Source organism: Stegostoma tigrinum, chromosome 35, assembly GCF_030684315.1.
Source record: "Stegostoma tigrinum isolate sSteTig4 chromosome 35, sSteTig4.hap1, whole genome shotgun sequence".
NCBI classification, from domain to species: domain Eukaryota; kingdom Metazoa; phylum Chordata; class Chondrichthyes; order Orectolobiformes; family Stegostomatidae; genus Stegostoma; species Stegostoma tigrinum.
This window is the reverse complement of record NC_081388.1, coordinates 22291647-22314272: the sequence shown is the minus strand read 5'-3', so window position 1 is coordinate 22314272 and position 22626 is coordinate 22291647. Positions and strand designations below refer to the sequence as shown.

The 22626-nt window shown below is 45.6% G+C and overlaps 1 protein-coding gene across 1 annotated transcript in view; it reads right to left on the bottom strand.

The window, feature by feature from the left end:
- Window positions 1-19079, bottom strand: part of dnmt1 (DNA (cytosine-5-)-methyltransferase 1) — a 61489-nt gene extending 42410 nt beyond the window's left edge. The window contains exons 1-5 of the mRNA XM_048521784.2: window positions 18933-19079; window positions 9974-10013; window positions 9389-9496; window positions 8496-8748; window positions 6310-6385 (exon numbers count right to left, since the gene is read on the bottom strand). Of these exons, the coding sequence (XP_048377741.2) occupies window positions 6310-6385; window positions 8496-8748; window positions 9389-9496; window positions 9974-10013; window positions 18933-18994 (539 nt within the window). The 5' untranslated portion in view covers window positions 18995-19079. The remainder of the gene's footprint in view (window positions 1-6309; window positions 6386-8495; window positions 8749-9388; window positions 9497-9973; window positions 10014-18932) is intronic.
- Window positions 19080-22626: the final 3547 nt, after the last annotated feature.

Here is a 22626-nt window from a genome sequence, read left to right as displayed (position 1 = left end):
ATTAATATTTTGTGGCCTATTAACGTCTTCCACTATCTTTTGCTGCTCCTCGCTACTTCTTTGGTCCATCGAGACAGATTCTCCATCTTTGTCTCTTAATTCAAGGTTTCTCTTACAAATGAGCTGAGCTTGCATCTTATTAAGAATGTTATTCCACCTCCTTTACTTTTTTTGCATAGCACATCCTTAGATATTCAGTTCCCAATCTTGGCCACCCTGCAGCCTTGTCTCTATAACAGCAATTAAATCATAGCCACTTATCTTAAAATCATCAAGCTTTCTGAAAATCACTGCATTCAGACACAAAATACTACGGAAATTCAGCAGGTCTGGTATCATCTCCAAGAAACAGAGACAACATTGAGGTCAACATGACACCTTCAGAACTGAAAGAAGCTGGAAAACAGTGGTGTTTTGCTCAATGTGGGAGTTCAGGGACACGGCTCCTTCACGTGCAGGGAGTGTGTTCAGCTGCAGCTCTTGTCAGACCGCATGATGGCTCTGGAGCTGTGGATGGACTCACTTTGGAGCATATGCAATGCTGAGGGGGTCGTGGATAGCATGTTTAGTGAATTGGTCATACCGCAGATTAGGATTGATGAGGGAGAAAGGGAATGGGTGACCAAAAAGGCAGAGAAAGAGCAGGAAGGCAGTGCAGGTGTCCCCTGCTGTCATCTCCCTCCAAAACAGGTCAACTGTTTTGGATACTGTTGGGGGAGATGGCTCACCAGGGGAAGGCAGCAGTAGCCAAATTCATGGCACCGTGGCCGGCTCTGCTATACAGAAGGGCTGGAAAAAGAGTGAAAGGGCTATTGTGATTGGGGATTCAATTGTAAGGGGCGTAGCTAGACAGTTCTGTGGTCAAAAACAAGACTCCCGAATGGTATGTTGCCTCCCAGGTGCACGGGTCAGTGATGTCTCAGATCGGCCACAGAACATTCTGAAGGGGGATGGCGAACAGCCAGTTGTCGTGGTGCATATGGGCACCAATGATATCGGCAGAAAACGGGATGAGGTCCTACAAGCAGAATTTAGGGAGTTAGGAGCCAAGTTAAAAAGTAGGACCTCAAAGGTAGTAATCTCAGGATTGCTACCAGTGCCACGTGCTAGTCAGAGCAGAAATGAAAGAATAGGCAGAATAAATGAGTGGCTTGAGAGAGGGTGCAGGAGGGAGGGGCTCAGATTTTTGGGACATTGGGACTGGTTCTGGGGAAGGTGGGGCCATTATAAATTGGACGGTCTACACAACCAATGTCCTTGGGGGTGCTTTTGCTAAAGCTGTCGGGGAGGGTTTAAACTAATGTGGCAGGGGGGTGGGAACCAAATATTGGACAGGTTATTGGACAGAAAGGAGATAGTAACTAAAGCCTGCAGGGAACTAGATAATGAAGTCAGCGTGGCTAAAGGGAAGAGTAGGCAGGGAGATGACGAATGCGAAGGGACAGGTGGTCTGAGGTGCGTTTGTTTTAATGTGAGAAGTGTAGTAGACAAGGCAGATGAACTTAGGGGCTTGGATCGGTATCTGGGAGTATGATGTTTTTGCTATTTCTGAGACTTGGTTGAGGGAAGTGTATGATTAGCAAATGTCCCAGGATGTTAATGCTTCAGGCGGGATAGAGAGGGAAGTAAATGGGGTGGAGGAGTTGCATTATTGGTCAAAGACGTTATCACAGCTGTACTGAAGGAGGGCACTGCGGAGGACTCGAGCAGTGAGGCAATATGGGCAGAACTCAGAAACAGGAAGGCTGCAGTAACAATGTTGGGGCTGTACTACAGGCCTCCCAAGAGAGCGGGAGATAGAGGTACAAATATGTAAACAGATTATGGAATGGTGTAGAAGCAACAGGCTGGAGGTGATGGGAGATTTTAATTTTCCCAACATTGACTGGGATTCACTTAGTGTTAGGGGTCAAGATGGAGCAGAGTTTGTGAGGAGGATCCAGGAGGGTTTTCTAGAGCAGTATGTATGTAGTCCAACTTTGGAAGGGGCCATACTGGACCTGGTGTTGGGAAATGAGCCTGGCCAGGTGTTAGTGACCACAATTCTGTAAGTTTTAGAATACTCGTGGACAAAGATGGGAGTGGTCCTAAAGGAAGAGTTCTAAACTGGGGGAAGGCCAACTATACCAAGATTTGGCAGGATCTGGGGAAAGTAGATTGGGAGAAACTGATTGAAGGTAAATCCACATTTGATATGTGGGAGGCTTTTAAAGAGAGGTTGATTAGCATGCAGGAGAGACACGTTCCTGTGAAAATGAGGGATAGAAATGGCAAGATTAGGGAACCATGGATGACAGGTGAACTTGTGAGACTAGCTAAGAGGAAAAAGGAAGCATACATATGGTCTAGGGGACTGAAGACCGACAAAGCTTTGGAAGAATATTGGGAATGAAGGGCAAATCTGAAATGAGGAATTAAGAGGGCTAAAAGGGGACATGAGATATCTTTAGCAAACATGGTTAAGGAAAATCCTAAAGCCTTTTATTCATATATAAATGAGCAAGAGGGTAATTAGAGAAAGGACTGGCCGACTTAAGGACAAAGAAGGAAAGTTATGCGTTGAGTCAGAAAATGGGTGACATTCTTAACGAGTACTTTACATCGGTATTCACCAAGGAGAGGGACATGACGGATGTTGAGGTTGGGGATAGATGTTTGATTACTCTCGGTCAAGTCGGCATAAGGAGGGAGGTAGTGTTGGATATCCTAAAAGGCATTAAGGTGGACAAGTCCCCAAGTCTGGATGGGATCTATCCCAGGTTATGAGGGGAAGCGAGACAGGAAATAGCTGGGGCCTTAACAGATATCTTTGCAGCATCCTTAAACACGGGTGAGGTCCCGGAGGACTGGAGAATTGCTAATGTGTCCCCTTGTTTAAGAAGGGTAGCAGGGATAATCCAGGTAATTATTGACCGGTGAGCCTGACATCAGTGGTAGGGAAGCTGCTGGAAAAGACACTGAGGGATAGGGTCTATTCCCATTTGGAAGAAAATGGGCTTAACAGTGATAGGCAACATGGCTTTGTGCAGGGAAGGTCATATCTTACCAACTTAATAGAATTCTTTGAGGACGTGACAAAGTTGACTGATGAGGGAAGGGCTGTAGATGTCATATACATGGACTTCAAAAAGGCGTTTGATAAGGTTGCCCATGGCAGTCTGATGGAGAAAGTGAAGTCGCATGGGGTCCAGGGTGTGCTAGCTAGATAGATTAAAAAACTGGCTAGGCAACAGGAGACAGTAGTAGTGGAAGAGGGTTTCTCAATTGGAGATCTATGACCAGTGGTGTTCCACAGGGATCTGTGCTGGGACCACTGTTGTTTGTGATATACATAAATGATTTGGAGGAAGGTATAGTTGGTCTGTTAAGCAAGTTTGCAGATGACACAAAGATTGGTGGAGTAGCAGATAGTGAAGGGGACTGTCAAAGATTACAGCAGAATATCGATAGAGTGGAGAATTGGGCAGATAAATGGCAGATGGAGTTCAATCTGGGCAAATGCAAGGTGATGCATTTTGGAAGATCTAATTCAAGAACAAACTATACAGTAAATGGAAAAGTCCGGGGAAAATTGATGTATAGAGAGATCTGGGTGTTCAGGTCCATTGTTCCCTGAAGGTGGCAACACAGGTCAATAGAGTGGTCAAGAAGGCATACGGCGTGCTTTCCTTCATCGGACGGGGTATTGAGTACAAGAGTTGGCAGGTCATGTTACAGTTGTAAAAGACTTTGGTTCAGCCACATTTAGAGCACTGCGTACTGTTCTGGTCGCCACATTACCAAAAGGATGTGGACGCCTTGGAGAGGGTGCAGAGGAGGTTCACCAGGATGTCGCCTGGTATGGAGGGTGCTAGCTATGAAGAAAGGTTGAGTAGATTAGGATTATTTTCATTAGAAAGACGGAGATTGAGGGGGGGACCTGATTGAGGTCTGCAAAATCACGATGGGTATAGACAGGGTGGATAGCAAGAAGCTTTTTCCCCCAGAGTAGGGGACTCAATTACTAGGGGTCATGAGTTCAAAGTGAGAGGAGGAAAGTTTATGGGAGATATGCGTGTAAAGTTCTTTACGCAGAGGGTGATGGGTGCCTGGAACGGGTCGCCAGTGGAGGTGGTAGATGTATCTGGACAGGTACGTGGATGGGCACGGAGCAAAGGGACACAGACCCTTAGAAAATAGATGACCGGCTTAGACAGAGGATCTCAATTGATGCAGGCTTGGAGGGCCAAAGGGCCTGTTCCTGTGTTGTAATTTTCTTTGTTCTTTGAAAAGGTCAGATGTATTTTCTCCTTTCCATACTAATTTTTCATCTTTTTCACCTTTACCATCATTAACACTCATTATCTTTTGCTCTGGGCACCCTTGCCACCTATTTCACCGTTCCTCTTCAGTCGACAGTATAAAAGCCACCTTTTTCCAGCTCCTTTCAATTCTGAGAAGTCATACTGGGCCCAAAATATTAACTCTTACTCTCTCTACAGATGCTGCTACACCTTCTTCAGCATTTCCTCTTATTTCAGACTTCCAGCATCTGCAGCATTTTGCTTTACACCCCTTTAGATACAGTACACTTAGCTCCGACATTATTCTACATTCTGATCCTCTCATATTTTTCTTTGCTTCATTTTTTTTCTAATTTTGCTTTGTACTAATCTACTGCTTGCTACGAGTTGTGTCTTCCCCCCAATCTAATCTTTCACTTGGCTTGATAAGTTCATAAGAGACGCAGGAGACGGCCATTTGGCCCCTCAAACCTGCTCCACCATTCAATAAAATCATGGCTGATCTATCTACCTGCATTATCCCCATAACCCTTAATCCCTTTTACCATGCCAAAATCTATCCAACTGTGTCTTAAATATATTTAATGAAGCCGCCTCTGTTGCTTCCTTGGGTCAAGAATTCCACAGATTCCCTCATCTCTGTCCTAAATCTACACCCCCTAATCTAAAGGTTATGTCCCCTAATCCTAGTCTCTCTCACCAGTGGAAACAACTTGCCTGCCGCTATTTTATCTATCCCTTTCATAATTTTATGTGTCATGTACATATACGCTCCAATTTCCATTGAGTTCAATCCTTCCCTGGCAGCAGTAGCCAGTGTTCCAATGTGGATATTAATCCCAGGCCTGTTAAAATGCAACCCGTCCATCTGGCACAGGTTCCACCCGCGCATGGGATTGGAATAATCCTGAGATTACTGCTGTTTTTTTAAACTCCTTTCAAACCGCCCAAAAATCTGGTTTCAGGACCTTGATTCATTTCCTACTTGTGCGTTTGTTAACACTGGCTATTCACCCTGCTGCGAAACAATGCTCTCCAGCCACTCCATGACCATACTTGATGGAGCAAAGAAGTAGCAAGGAACATATCAACCTGGGCTCACATCTACAATCAGGGAAACATCCATTCTTTCCTTATCACTTAAAGCTTTCCCACTCTTCTTCCTTCTTTGCAGCTGAGCCACCAGTTGTGCTACACGTTTACACCAACTGCATTACTCAGAGGAACCACAGTACTTGACAGTATTTAAAAAGAAAACTGGTTAGCAAGCAGAATCATATCAGGGGTCATTCGCTTTACCTGCCTAGTTCTTAGATCATCAATCAACCATTCCTTATTTTCCTGCAGGCCCCAAACAGCAGTGTGACCACCTCCCCACACAGCTCTCAGCAATGTGGATGTACCAGAGACTCTAGCACTGCCTGACCTTCAAAAGCCGGGACTTCAAGTTTCTATAATCAATGGCACTTTGTACACGACTGTCTTGCTCACCGCTGGTGCGTACAATTTTCTATGCCATGTTCAAACTTTATCTCACTTACATTAACTCTACTGTAGGCTGTTTTAATTTAACTTTCCTTCCTTTTTCCTCAAGTTTCTTTCTTTTTAAATGGCTAAGAAAAAATACAAAAAAGGTCAGATAATTCCAGACACTCCCCAACACCAGCCACTCATTGACTGAGCTTCTACAGTTCTTTGGAGTGGACGTTTCTTTCACATATTAGTTCCAGATAGCCAATCCCTTAATCCGAGATTATGGCCCCTCATTCTATATCACAACAGAACTGGGGAAAACAGATCAGCATTTACCAGTGAGCTCCATAAAGATTTTTATAAGCTTGAACCACATCCTCAAACAATATCAATTTATTTAGTAGTTTGCAAGCAATTCTCATGTAAACCAATCATTCAAGCTTTACTTGCATCACCTAAATCCAGTTACTATTTCCTTGTAATTCATCAGTCCGGAACTTGACTTGAAACCAGGCATTTTTTTTTCAGGCTGCCTAACTGTTTGAATACTCACGCTTTAGCAAACATGGAAATGATTGTAGTTTGTTGCTTTACTGAATTCCTGGTGACCCTTGGAGATCCTGGCAGACCTAGAACAGAAATAAATATTGTTAACTGGAAGCTCGGAAAACCGCATGGCATTTTTAAATTATGGCAAATTTTGGAGAACTTTCACACATAGGAAACTAGGTTGTAATGGAGGATTTTCACCAAGTCTACCAATCCTTCTAAGAATCCCTTCAAGGTATTGGGAGGGGAAAGTTCAGGACTTCAGAAGAACACTCAAGGCTGATCTACATCCCTGGAAAGTATCAGGTAACAGATCTCAATAAGAGGATGCACTGAACCCAATAAAATGGTACTAATACCCTTAGGGCAAAGAGTCAATCATCAACAGTGGGCCCTGCTGAAAAGAAATCTTGGAAGTTCGGTGAAAATATAATCACATTTTGCTACAAAGCTCAGTGATGGAACAGCTTGCCCAAGATACATTAATAATGACCAAAATAATGTCTGCCAATTTACTGCATAAGCACCTATGGCAGTTTTAAAAGAATGTTCACAATATGTATGAGGAGAGTTGGTGGAGTCATAGTCATGTCACTGCATTAGTAATCCAGAGGCCCAGGTTAAATGTTCTGGAAACATGGATTCGAATCCCATCACAGCAGATGGTGAAATCCCCAGAGGCATTGTAGGTCTATCTACAGCACATGGACTACAATAGTTCAAGGTAGCAACTCAGTCATACCTTCTCAAGCTACTAGGGACATGGCAAAATTGCTGGCCAGGCAGCAATGCCGAGTGAATTTTTAAAAAAATTCAGAATTCAATAAATATTTGGAATTAATAGCTAGTCTAATGGGGACCATATAACCCGGTTCCACCTGTCACTTTAGGGAAATAAATTTGACATCCTTACTCAGTCTGATCTACATGCAACTTCAGACACATTAAGGGTTCTGTAGACAATTCAGGGTAGTAATGAGTGCTGCTTTAGCCAGCAATGCTCACATCCCATGAAAGAATATTCAAAAATAATGACCATGTCACTGGCTAGACCAGCATTACAAATTCCTAATTACCCTGGTGGGCAGTTAAGAGTGAGCCACACTGCTCTGAGTCTGAAATCACAGGTACTGGCAACCACAAACACATGAAAAAGGACCAGGAAAGTCCAAATAATTCAAGCCTGCCTTACTTGCAATTATATTGATTAACGGCCCTCTCCCTGACCATTTATCATTCGAGGCTCCCTCACCTCTCAGGAACCTGCAGAACTCCCTTTCAAAGAGGACTGCAATAAATCCACATTTTCTGACAAGTTGCTGAAATTCTTCCCAGTATCCAATCGAACAGAAAGATTTGAATTTGGACCTTCTTGAGTTTCCCTATCCGGACTAGGATTGAGTAAATCATCCACTCCAAAAACAAAGCATTCCCATCATTATTTTACAAAACCTCATTCATGGCTTTGAATTTTATGCATTTTGTTTGGGAGGAGGTGTTGGATAAAGAGTGGGAATGGGGATCAAGTGCTCCATTTTCAAGTCCGTTCTGGTACCCAAGACACCCAAGGCATCATCCTGATGAAGGTTCTCTTCACTGCAGATCTCAACTTCCATCACCAAAGACAGGAAACAAATATGAGCATGATTCCAGGATCATGGTGGGAGGGGGTCATCTGAATTATAACCTTGCACAAGAATTGTACTTGTTCTACTTCTAAACTTGTTTTATCATAACCTGACCTAGCCTTGCATCATCCTATTTTCTTCCCTCAGGCTTTCTCAACATTAGCTGTGAATCTTGCACGTTGTCAACAAATCTTGGGCACACTTCCTAGTCCATAGCCTTGAACGTAGAAACCTAGAGACTTGGGGAAAGGATTTTTTAAAAAAATAAAATGCCATTGAATTTTTTTTCCCCAGTGTCTTCATTGATTAGAACATTCAGCAGATATTTTGTCACTCTCATTCCTAACACTTTTCTACGCAATCATAAGAATTGACAAAGGATAGTATTGTATATTAACAATAGGCTAAGGTGGAATTCAAGCAGATCATTACTGCAAATGGAATGTGATCAATTTAGAGTGCATGGTCATCCTTGTAATATTTTTGTGAACTGCACAATGCAGGTACACAATTCAGCAAGAGGATCAGTAAACAGACAAGAGGCAAAGAAAGTGCATTGTACGTTTATTATCGCCGTTGGATTTACTCAGCCGCTTCCCCCGACTCTTTGCAGTAGGGAAAACCACTGCCTCGGTCTCCATGTTGCTTGCATCTTGGCCATTTCGCTCATCAGCCACTCCATTGGTCTCATTTTTATCACTGTCCGAAGTCCCATTCTCAGAACAGCCATTTGCATTGATTCCAGGCTCAGTGTCTCCATTCCCTTCCAAAAGTTCCTGATTGAGCAGCACTTTCACTTTGGCCAGGTAACCTTCCTGAAAGAGTCAAACCAGTCAGAAACAATAAAAGACAGGCTTGCAGCAGACGCACTCAACAAAATCACTCAGACAAATTAATCTTGCCCAGGGTAATACCTGCCTCAGACTAATGGAATGACAATAACCTTCCTCAGCCCTAACACTAAGAGTGGACAACATACTTCAGCACTTTTAGGGATCAGGATTTCAAAACTAAAACCAAAACCAACAGACTTAAGACATAGTGTTCCCTTATCCTCAGAAAGTTCAAGGTCGGGAAGCAAATATTAAAACTGCTGCAGTCTTAAAGGGATGAAAGATGGTTTAAAATCTACAATGGGCTCCCAAGTGTCTATTGTAATAGGAAGAATGAGATACAGCTTATTGCTGAAAATGACAACAAAGAAAAAGGCTCATCTGCACAAATCAGCAGGCAATGAACAAACTATAAATCTGTGGCTGCCAGCCGACAGTGAAGATTGCATTGTCTGATATCACTGATGGTATCTACAGCAAACAAGTGCCGGATTTTATACTGCCCCAATCTTTCACTACCATTTCTTGGAGGTGTTTCTATGCACGCATGACACTGCCCTTTAAAAGGGCAGAAATACTACTCAACAGAGCCCGCTCCACCAGATTTTTTTTACCAACTTACCTCAGAGAGTTCTTCTCTCTGAAGTTTTGTTGCCAGTTCACAGAGGTCATTTTGTGTATTTGTTTGTAAGAAGCCATGCAGCAAACTCAGCTTTTCTTTTATACATTCCTGAAAGAAGGTTTACTTGGTGTTACAAAAGCATAAATAAACACCAATAATTAAAACAGATCATTTATGCTTTTTTGTGCACAATACAGGAACAACAACGTAGCAAGAGAAATATTGTCATTGTTCTTCCCTTCTCCATTAAAAACTGTAATTTAATTCAATAAATGCATGTGAACAAGTAAGTACCTTTTTCACTTTAAAAACAGCTGGAATAATAGAAAGTAACACCACACAGAAGTGCAGAGGGGAAAAAAAATTATTTCACAAAGTCCTGGGAAAAGATTACTGCTTCCTACCATGGTCCTTGAGAGAATTCAAAAGTCAATTTCAACTGCATTACACCCCTCTGAACCTTGTACGTATTAGAAATAACAACACTTTTCACCGGTGGATTGATTTTCCATTGAAACAGACTAAACATAAACACACTAAAAAACAGATCTGAATGTAAAACAAATGCTTAGTATTTCAACACACCTTCTCTGAGAGATCAACTTTATCCTCAAGCACTCGAAGTCTACAGAAACAAAAACAGATCAAAAAGTTACAGCCAAAAGCTTCAGCAATATAAATATAAAGTGGTGCTTCAACATTTCGCTTTTTAAAACAATAACAATAAAGATTACATTATTTAAACAAAATTAAATGTTATTTTCAATCAAAAGATCACTGCTGTCTGCATACAAAGAAGTGCGAGATAACTAGTCCAAGACGTGCAAATAGAATTCAATCCTCTTTTCAAAATTTTAGTTTGGTTTGTACCTGTGAAAGTTTGCTCTCTATCTACTTTAAGAATTATTTAAAGATTTTAAATACCTTGATTGGATCACTTCCAATCTTCTAAAGTCAAGGGAATAGAATTCAAGATGATTACATATCAACAGATTGCACCCACCAACTTGGTATGGTCTTCATGCTTATTGAACGAAACTAAATTTCTCTTAATGCTGATAAGCAACTCTTTTTCAATAATGGCAAAAGCCCCTCATCTATTCGCAGCTTTACACACTGAAGTCAAAAAACAACTACCAACTTTAACAGGCTTTATAAGGCATTAGAAAACCATGAATCCACGACTGACATTTACAGCAGATAAAAGTAACTCCTACATTTAAAAACAATAGGCTAATTGAATTAAACTTTTCTTCTGAAACCACCTGTAGTGCAATAAGCACAAACAGGTTATGCTTCTTGCAAGGTGGCATTCACAGGATCTCTGCCAGAGAGTGATCGTTTCTCATCTTTAGAATGAAGGCTCGACATTACTGACATTTGTCTCAGCTTGGCCAACAGCGAGAGAAGTACATCTCCCCCAACTTATCCACGGTCCAGCATGTAACAGTTAAGCCATTTAAAACTTCAATTCTGTACGGATGTTGAACAGTAATGTTATGTTACAAAGATAATGACACTGTACATCAAGAATGGAGTTTAAACAGTTTCACATAATTCCTAATATAGCATTCAGACCACCCCACACATTCTTAAGCAGACAGTACATTATACAACATTGAAGCTCTCAATACAATTATTGGGAAAGGTTGTGGAGATTGCCAAAGGAGAGAACTTTAAGTGCAGTAATTATGTAACAGAAGTGTGAATATGTGCACAGATTTGCATAATGTTCAAATAATTACTGACCACTGCCAGCCATGTGACATTGTATACAAATACAATATTGTATTTCAGTTTAATAGTAAAGCCAATGGTGTGCACTGCAAACAAAACTGGAATTTAGACATTCATTGTAAACCTTTGAATTTGAGAAAATATTTCATTTCAGCAAGTTATTCGTCTTGGACGCAGGCAGAGATGTGTTTGAGCTGGTTTAAACTAGTAGAATCATTTTGACAGAATTGAACATCACTACTAGGTAATCTAACATTGGCACATAACCATTCCAATGCATGTCAGATACTTTTTGAAAAACTCATTACTAATGAAATTCTTCTTACAGCTGGCTCAACGATTGAGGCACACAATGCTGCTTCATCCAGTGCTTCAGAAGTTTCTTCTACTGCCATTAGATATGAATGTCCCTCTGGCAAAAATTCCCCAGTTTTAAAAAGCAGAATTATTAATCAAACTGAGTACCAAAATATAATTAGCTTCTCCATTATCACTGCAGCGGGGTAGTTGATCACGTGGCCTAATAGACAAGGCATTTGACTTTGGTGTTAATTGGTATGCAATCAGAAGATGAGGGCGCAAGTGATTAAGGGACTTGTGAAACTGAAAAAAAAATGAGCATTCATAACAAGATAGTACTTGAAAAGTTAACATTGAAGTTTGACAACTTCTCTGGACCAGTTAAGCTGCCTATCAAAATGTTCTTGGAGTTAGTGGATGCACTGGTGATTCTTTCAAAATTTGTATACATTCTGGAAAGGCTCCTGCAACTGGAAAATAGCACATATAACCCTGCTGTTTAAGAAAGAATAAAAACTGGGAACTACAGACCAGTTAGTTTCATATCAATAGTAGGGAAAATGTTAAGAGTTTATTGTAAAGGGTATCATAACTGGACGCTCAGAAAAGAATGGTAAAATTGGACAGTCAGCATGGACTTTGGAAAATAAATGATTTTTTAATGATAAAAGAGAACAGTTGATGTAGTGTATTTTGATTTTTATTACAAGGTGTTTGATAAGGTTCCATACAGATTAGTAAAATTAAAACATGTGGAATTTGGGGTAAAATAACTAGTATGGCTTGAGAATTGTTTAACAGATAGAAAGCTGTGAGCAGGAATAAACAATTGCTCTCGGAATGGCAGTTATTAGACTGGTTGGGTACTGAATAACTGGGTCCTCAGTTATTCTCAAGCTTTATGAATACCTTGGATTGGAAAGCAGTTATAGTTTTGCAAATTTGCTGATGACACAAAATTAGGTGGGTGTATAATTTGCAAAGAAGCTTCAAGCAAAGTTGGACAGACTGAGTGAACGGACTAGAATACGACAGATGGAATAAGATGTGAATGAATGTAAAGTTATCCATTTTGGTAAAAAAACAAATGGCAGAGTATTTCTTAAAGCTGAGATACTGAGAACTGTTGGTGTTGAGGCCCTTCGTGACCTTGTTTGAGTTTCTGTAAGTTAGAATGCAGCTGCAGCAAGAAAATAAATAGTTTGGCCTTCTTTGCAAGGGGAGTTATGTGCAGGAGTAAAGATGTCTTGCCAGAGTTATATACAGCTTATAAGAATACATTTGGAGTTTATAATTTTGGCATCCTTGCTGAAGGGAGGAGACACTTGTCATAAAGAGAGTGCAATGGAGGTGAATTGGACCGGTTCTGGAGATGGTGTGATTGTTTCGTGAGGTGAAGTTGAGGATCTTGGGTCTATAATCTGTAAGGTATGTCATAACATCTCTGTACAGGTTGATTAGAAAAACAGGTCACTGTAGGGGGTGGGAAGAAAGGGGGAAGATTAACCGATCACATTTTTATTGATGTTTGAAGCAAGTAACAAACTCTCTGACATTACATCATTACAAGTTATTCTGATCTATACAGCGACATGACCTCAGAAATGCACCTGCATAGTTCCTCAAAGATTCTCAAAAATTCACAAAAGATCATTTTAAAAATCCATCCAAAAGTAGCTAATCAAGTTTCCCAATTAATTAACCAAATAACTAAAGGCTAATTTCCAGAAAATGTGCATTAGTGTAATGTGAGTAGGCTCATTAGCAATGCTTTCTTCAGTTAATGTACATCATAAAAGCAGAAGCTGAAGTCACTGAGGATCCACGGTAAGTGGCAATAATTAAAGGCATTTCCATTCCCCTACTATTGCTATTATCATCTGTCTGAAGTTCAATGTGTTCAATACGGTGAACATGACCAAAGACAAATCTATGGATTCACAGACAATGCGAGGGAATTTCATCTCAAGGAAATTTTGTCTCCCCCATTTGATTTGACACAGCTTTTTACTTTCAGAAACAAAAATAGAGAAGTATTAATTTTGTTTCTTCTAACCAATCTGGTTTGCTAGGTGTCATGAAACAAACCACAAACCAGGACAAAAGGAGTCAGGGCTGGGTTACTAAACTAAAGAAAATTAACGTTGCAAATTTAATGGGCTAACAGTTTTAACATTGACCAACCTCGCTCCCATCCTTATCCCTATGTTCTTCAACATTACCTCTTTTTCAAGAAACTATTTGCTTTTCAATAGTTTAGGGGCTGTTTCAGCAACAGGTGACAGAGTTTCAATTTCTAACAATCTTTTAAACTGCATTTTTCATAAATATTAGAGCCAAAGGATGCAAATTTAACAAATGCATAAAATTCACAATAATAAATATTTAATCAACTTGATCTTTATGAAAGCTACATTAAAATGACCCAGTTGTACAGAATTTCCTAGTTTACAAACTGGGAAAGAACAGTTTTCAACAAGCCTAACATACAGTAATGACAGCTTTTACTCATTTTGGAGTTGATCAATTATCACCTAATCCAGCATAGCTAATACACTGAACCTGTACACCTTTGGACCGTGGTGAGAAACTGAAGAACTCAGCAGAAACAGACACGGGGAGAATGTGCGAACTCTGCAGTCACCCAAGTCTAGAACTGAACGTGGCTCTGTAGTGCTGAGAGGTAGAGTGCTAACCACCGAGCCACTGTGATAGCCAAGAGTTGATAACAAACAGGCTCGAGGAACTGAAAAGCCAACTCCTTCTCTAAAGGTACATATTCGTTAGACTGTGGAACTCTCTTCAACAGAGAGCAGCAATGTTATAGGCATTTTTTCATAAGACTGCTTTGGCAAGCGGGAGTTAAAGGTGAAAACAGCAGATAGAAAAGTAGAGTTAATGTCACAATCAGATAAGCCATTCGGCCCATGATGTTATGCCGAACATGATGCCAAATTGAACTAATCCCTTCTGCCTGAATATGGTTCCTATCCCTCCACTCGTTGCATATTCATGTGCGTATCTAAAGGCCTCATTAACAGCCCTAAAGTATGTGCCTCGATCACCACTCCTGACGGTGCGTGCCAGACTTCTACCACCCTCTGTGTCAAAAACTTGTCCCTCACATCTGATTTGAACTTTCACTCTCTCACCTTAAATGTACGCCCTCTGGTAACAGACATTCCAATTCTGGGAAAAAGATTCCGACCGTCAACCCAATCTATTCATCCTGTCAACAGTTGCTGCTAGATCCAACTTTTCTCAAGCACATCCTCTTATGTTTCAGGTTTCCAGCTTCAGTTATTTGTGTTTATTCCCCAAGAATGTTCTATGTTTCAGCAAGGACTTTTCTAGAATCTAAGGATTCTTGGAAGGCTACTGGATCCACCATCTTTGCTGCCACTTCCTTTAAATCCTTCCAAGAATGCATCCATTATGATCCATCATAACAATATACAAGTTTAAAACTCTCAAACACCCACCCCATTCTTCACTCAAGCCTCTATATCCTTGTGACCTTGTAAAACATTTTGACAATTTTGCAGAGCACAGCAGGATCCTGATCGAATGGGCCAGTGGGCCCAAGGAATGGCCAGTGGAGTTTAATTCAGATAGAGGCAAGGTTGTCGCATTTTAGTGAAACGAACCAGGGTAGGACTTGTGTGCTTAATGGTGAGGGTTCTGGGGAGTGTCGCTGAACAGAGAGACCTTTGCGGGGGGAGCAGGCACATAGTTCCTTGAAAGTGGAGTGGCAGGTAGACAGGGCGGTGAAGAATGTGTAAGGGCATAGAATACCCTGCCTGCAACAGCAGTAGACTCACCAACTTCAAGGGCATTTAAATGGTCACTGGATAAACATATGGGTGATAATGGAATAGTGTAGGTTAGATGGGCTTCACATTGGTTTCACAGGTCGGCGCAACATCGAGGGCCGAAGGTCCTGTACTGAGCTGTAGTGTTCTATGTTCGATGTATGCCTTCAATTCTGGCCTGTATCAATCCACACACCCATGTACAACGACGACGGGGGGGGGGGGGGGGGGGGAGAGACGGGGTCGACGACGACAACGGGGGGGGGGGAGAGAGACGGGGTCGACGACGACGACGGGGGGGGGGGAGAGACGGGGTCGACGACGACGACGGGGGGGGGGAGAGAGACGGGGTCGACGACGACGACGGGGGGGGGGAGAGACGGGGTCGACGACGACGGGGAGGGGGGAGAGACGGGGTCGACGACGATGGGGGGGGGAGACGGGGTCGACGACGACGACGGGGGGGGGGGAGACGGGGTCGACGACGACGACGGGGGGGGGGGGGAGACGGGGTCGACGACGACGACGGGGGGGGGGGGAGACGGGGTCGACGACGACGACGGGGGGGGGGGAGACGGGGTCGACGACGACGACGGGGGGGGGGGGAGACGGGGTCGACGACGACGACGGGGGGGGGGGGGAGACGGGGTCGACGACGACGACGGGGGGGGGGGAGACGGGGTCGACGACGACGACGGGGGGGGGAGACGGGGTCGACGACGACGACGGGGGGGGAGACGGGGTCGACGACGACGACGGGGGGGGGAGACGGGGTCGACGACGACGACGGGGGGGGAGACGGGGTCGACGACGACGACGGGGGGGGAGACGGGGTCGACGACGACGACGGGGGGGGGAGACGGGGTCGACGACGACGACGGGGGGGGAGACGGGGTCGACGACGACGACGGGGGGGGAGACGGGGTCGACGACGACGACGACGGGGGGGGGAGACGGGGTCGACGACGACGACGACGGGGGGGGGGAGACGGGGTCGACGACGACGACGACGGGGGGGGAGACGGGGTCGACGACGACGGCGGGGGGGGAGATGGGGTCGACGTCGACGGGGGGGGGGAGAGACGGGGTCGACGACGACGGGGGGGGGGGGGAGAGACGGGGTCGACGACGACGGGGGGGGGGGAGACGGGGTCGACGACGACGGGGGGGGGGAGACGGGGTCGACGACGACGGGGGGGGGGAGACGGGGTCGACGACGACGGGGGGGGGGAGACGGGGTCGACGACGACGGGGGGGGGGAGACGGGGTCGACGACGACGGGGGGGGGGGGAGACGGGGTCGACGACGACGGGGGGGGAGACGGGGTCGACGACGACGGGGGGGGGAGACGGGGTCGACGACGACGGGGGGGGGGAGACGGGGTCGACGACGACGGGGGGGGGGGGAGACGGGGTCGACGACGACGGGGGGGGGAGACGGGGTCGACGACGACGGGGGGGGGGAGACGGGGTCGACGACGACGGGGGGGGGAGACGGGGTCGACGACGACGGGGGGGGGGAGAGACGGGGTCGACGACGACGGGGGGGGGAGAAGACGGGGTCGACGACGACGGGGGGGGAGAAGACGGGGTCGACGACGACGGGGGGGGAGAAGACGGGGTCGACGACGACGGGGGGGGAGAAGACGGGGTCGACGACGACGGGGGGGGAGAAGACGGGGTCGACGACGACGGGGGGGGAGAAGACGGGGTCGACGACGACGGGGGGGGAGAAGACGGGGTCGACGACGACGGGGGGGGAGAAGACGGGGTCGACGACGACGGGGGGGGAGAAGACGGGGTCGACGACGACGGGGGGGGAGAAGACGGGGTCGACGACGACGGGGGGGGAGAAGACGGGGTCGACGACGACGGGGGGGGAGAAGACGGGGTCGACGACGACGGGGGGGGAGAAGACGGGGTCGACGACGACGGGGGGGGAGAAGACGGGGTCGACGACGACGGGGGGGGAGAAGACGGGGTCGACGACGACGGGGGGGGAGAAGAAGACGGGGTCGACGACGACGACGGGGGAGAAGACGGGGTCGACGACGATGGGGGGGGGAAGACGGGGTGGTCGACGACGACGAGGGGGGAAGACGGGGTCAACGACGACGGGGGGGGAGAAGACGGGGTCGACGACGACGGTGGGGGAAGAGGGCCTTGGCAACGGGGTGAAAGAGGGGCTTGGCGACGGGGGGGGGGAAGAGGGGCTTGGCGACGGGGGGGGGAAGAGGGGCTTGGCGATGGGGGGGGAAGAGGGGCTTGGCGATGGGGGGGGAAGAGGGGCTTGGCGATGGGGGGGGGAAGAGGGGCTTGGCGATGGGGGGGGGGAAGAGGGGCTTGGCGATGGGGGGGAAGAGGGGCTTGGCGATGGGGGGGAAGAGGGGCTTGGCGATGGGGGGGGAAGAGGGGCTTGGCGATGTTGGGGGGGAAGAGGGGCTTGGCGATGGGGGGGGGAAGAGGGGCTTGGCGATGGGGGGGAAAGAGGGGCTTGGCGATGGGGGGGAAAGAGGGGCTTGGCGATGGGGGGGAAAGAGGGGCTTGGCGATGGGGGGGAAAGAGGGGCTTGGCGATGGGGGGGAAAGAGGCGCTTGGCGATGGGGGGGGAAAGAGGCGCTTGGCGATGGGGGGGGAAAGAGGCGCTTGGCGATGGGGGGGGAAAGAGGCGCTTGGCGATGGGGGGGGAAGAGGCGCTTGGCGATGGGGGGAAGAGGCGCTTGGCGATGGGGGGGAAGAGGCGCTTGGCGATGGGGGGGGAAGAGGCGCTTGGCGATGGGGGGGGAAGAGGCGCTTGGCGATGGGGGGGGGAAAGAGGCGCTTGGCGATGGGGGGGAAGAGGCGCTTGGCGATGGGGGGGAAGAGGCGCTTGGCGATGGGGGGGAAGAGGCGCTTGGCGATGGGGGGGGGAAAGAGGCGCTTGGCGACAGGGGAGAAGACAATGGGGTGGTTGATGGTGGAGAGGAGGGGGGAATCAATGGTGGAGGGGAGGGTAATGATATGGGGAGGGGGTCAACGGTGGAGAGAAGGGGTAATGATGGGGGGTGTTGATGGTGGAGAGAAGGGGTAACGATGGGGGGAGTGAGGGTTGGTGGAGAGGAGGGATAATGATGGGGGGGAGTGGGGGTTGACGGAGAGGAGGGATAATGATGGGGGGAGTAGGGGTTGATGGAGAGGAGGAGTATTGATGGGGAGAGTGGGGGTTGATGGAGAGGAGGGATAATGATGGGGGGAGTAGGGGTTGATGGAGAGGAGGAGTATTGATGAGGAGAGTGGGGGTTGACGGAGAGGAGGGATAATGATGGGGGGAGTGAGGGTTGATGGAGAGGAGGGATAATGATGGGGGGAGTAGGGGTTGACGGAGAGGAGGGATAATGATGGGGGGAGTAGGGGTTGATGGAGAGGAGGAGTATTGATGGGGAGAGTGGGGGTTGATGGAGAGGAGGGATAATGATAGGGTGGGTATAATTTCGGGGGGTGGAGTGATAAATGCAGTTTGGCGCCAAATCCTCGGATCGCCATCACCGAGTCTCCGGAGATTGGGATTCATCACCAGCTTCCCCCGCCACATGCACACCATATTGACGGGAGGAGGGGGGGGAGGCATTGACGGTAACCGGGCCGCGGCTGTGAATCCCCGCCGATGGAGAGAGGCCGCAGGCCCCAGCGCCGCCTGAGGGGAATTCATTCACTCACCGCTTCCTGATGTCCTCGGGCAGGGAGGATGCGGCGGCACTACCGCTGATCCGGGCTGGCATCGCGGGCGGAGCGGGCCGACTGGGGGGAAAGGGGGCGGCGGCGGTTCCCGGCTCCGGGCGGAAAACAGCGGCGCGAGCGAGCGGGCGGGCGGGCGGGCGGGGATTTTCGCGCGCGATCCGGACTGGTCCAGTCGCTGATAAGCGAGAGGGAGGGATAAATAATAAATTATCACATTAAACAATCAGATCATAGCCAGATTATCAATATTCCATCGTTGTTTGTCTACAGAGAATTTGACTAATTCAGCTGGTTGCTTTCTATCCTTCAACAATGAAGGAATTAGGACGTTTCTTTCTAAAACACATGATGGTTCCCCCCCACCCCTTATCCTCCATGTTATGGTTGCTGCTCACGGTCCGGGTCATTCATCATTGGAATCCCAGAAAAAGAAGAACGGGGGCTTGTTGTATTTTTAATGAATGTTTTTATCCCATCCACCGCTTATCCTGTGAGAAAAATTTTTCATCACTTGTGATTTATTAACAGTAAAATATCTGTCTGATTGTGGTTAACGCAGTGATCTTTATAAAAGAGGCAACTTGCGGCAGATTGTGTTTCTAGATGCAGTCCCCCCCTCTTTCCGAAATGGATTCCTCCCAGGCTGTAACCTCTGAAAAGATGAATGGGAAGCAAGGGAGGGAGGGGGAGTGGCTTCCCCTTGCTGTAGTAACTAGACTCAAATACTCCACATTGTGTAACACACTACCATATTCTATAAACAGCACTACCACACATCGTCTCAGCAAGAGTAAAGCAATATCGGTTCGACTGTTATTTTAAGTTTGAAACAATCATTTCAGTTACTCCTCCAGCAGTGATTGAATAAGCCCACACGTTTTAATGCTCATTGATGTGCCCCCCCAATACATTGTAACTTGCTTCTTGTAATTTGCAGCAAATGTCACACTTCCCTTTACCTCGGTTTCTTCTCCAAATGCATTTTCGTTGCATTGTCAGCTTTTATTTTTGTTTGCTTCCTGTCCTGTTGTGATCTGTAGAGATCGTTTGCTGATGGCCATTCACAAAGCCTCTAATTTGACAGTGGCCGTGGAGTAAAGTCTTTGAACACAGAACACGTACGTTTCATGAAAGTGTCAAGAGGTTCGGCGCATTTTTTTTTATTCCAGAGTTGTTAGAAAGTGGTATGCATAAACCGAAATGGTGGTGGGAAGCAGAATCCGTGATAACTTTTAGAAGGAAGTGGATGAATGTTTTAAAAACAAAATGCGTTAGAAAAGGGCAGAGGTGACAGCTATGAATCAGCGTGAACCTTCGAAAGCGTAAACAGAAAATGCTGGAGGAACTCGGCAGATCTGGCAGCATCTGTGGAAAGAGAAATAGAGTTAACGGTTCGCGTCCTGAGTAAATTCTTCAGGACTGAAAGGCGTTGGAAAATGTTTCTGTTACACCTTTGAAAGAACAGAGGAGGAGTGAGAAGAACAGACTTTTGTGGAGGCCCACTACAAAAAGGGTTGTTAATTGTAGTGAAAGAAATAGGATGTTAAAATGGGTGTAAATTAGTGGGGGTGGGAACGGTTGAAAAGTGGGACCCGTCCCCTGAGAGCGAAGTAGACAAGACAGGGGTGCTGGGGGTTGTAAGGCAAATTGAGAACGAACATTTGAAGTTGTGGAAATCAATATTAAGTCCTAGAGGCTGTAAAGCATCCGAGCTTAAAATGATGTTTTTTTTCCAGAGCTTACTTTGACCCACTGGACTGAATCTATAATTTTTACAACTTTCACTTTTACAATTTGTATTTCAAAACTGAGGCAGGTGGGTATTTGTGACTTCTGTGAAGGTGTTCCTTAAAAAAAAACAAAGCCAGACTCCTTCCAGAGCACTGACTTAAATCCAACATTTGATTAAAGATCGGATAGACCCCCAATGGTGTTAGGAACTGCCAATGCTGGAGAATCTGAGATAACAAGGTGTAGTGCTGGATGAACACAGCAGGCAAAGATGGTGCTTGGCCAGCTGTGTTCATCCAGCTCTACACCTTAACGTTTATATTGTTGAGTTTATATCAGGTAAAATAAAAGGTCGTTAGTTTTGTTTACAGTTCAGTCCAGAGAACACTAGTGTTGAGTTTAGAAGTAAGGTTTGTTTCCCTCCTCAGCTGAGGATTCAGAGAATAAGTCACCACAGCAGAAGGGTTAAAGTTTGTGAAACTTCTAAACTGGTAGAGTTTGGTTAGCTGCTGATTGGAACTAAGAGGTTTAGACTCTTTGATTTGCGAAAAGTTCACATCTGCAGATTTGGAAAGGAATAACTGAATTAGCTTCACAGTCAATAGCAATTAAACTATCAGGAGTCTGTGCAGTAGAACCCTAATGAGATCGGGCTGTAAATTCTGTGAACTTGTCTCTGTAACCAAATAATATTGGGAAACTAGTTGAAATTTTGGCCAAACATGCGCAGAAAATAGTCAGAAAGGCTAATCGAATGGCAGCCTTTATAACTAGACAACTAGAATACAAGGGATGTGAATTTCTGCTACAGCTAAATACTAGCCAGACCACACTGTGACCAAAACAGGGCATCACACCTTGGATGAATATATTTGTTTCGGACAGAATGCAGCATAGGTTTGTCAGAATGATATATGGACTCCCAGGAGTTAAATTTAAAGGAGAAATTATACAAACCAGAGTAATATTCCTTTGATTTTAATGTTAAGTGTAATTGTTAAAATTAATTTTCAACAATATGGAGTTAGGGCATAGAGCAGTCACAAACACATCAAATGGAACATTCTTGAAGAAGTAAATAGCATCCTCCTGTCTTTGCATTTGCTGATTTAAGTCTGTACACAGTGCACAAGGTGGCAATGTTTTCCATAAATTTAAAATGCTCCAGTGACCTACAAACTCAATGCTGACAGCTGGAATCAGCAGTTAGTACTAGCCCAGCTACACTGACAGTAATATTGATTTGTATTATTTACAGGAAATTTCAGTTTAACTCCAAGAGCACAAGATCAACAGTGTAGATAAATCTCACAACACACCCTACATATATCAGTGTGAGCTTCCTTATCTATTACTAGTACAATGGCATCAGCAAGTTGTTCTATCTTTGGAACAGGTCATGATTCTCTGCTTTTCCAATTTTCACATCCTTGTACTTACTAGCAGCAGGTCACAGTAAACGTGTGAGAAATCTAGTTAATTCTCTAATTAGTCTCACTGACTGCAAGATATGCAGTCAGGTCTGATTTTCTGTTTTCATCTCTCATTGCTCTTCTAATTCTTATGAACGTGCATTAAACTACACGGCATACATCATTACAATAACACACAGTATTCTAACTTTAGTCAGTGCAGAATGCCTTAAATATGGATTCAATACCAACAGGCATAGTCTATAAATTTATTAATTTTAGCGATTTCATCTGATTCTAACAGCTGCCAAACTTAGGCAGACTTGAGAATCATTTCTAGCAATAAGCTAAAGTGTCAGCCTTGTTTGAATTAAATTTGAAAGAAAACTGAACTTAAAAGGTTTAAACTTAATTTTCTGCTAGTTAGCCCAGTTCATACAAAACAGAAAGAGGTCTGAACTGAATGTCAGAGTTTCTCTCTAGTATTTAGATGGATTGGTTTGGCTCAATTATGAATTTTTCTAAGATTC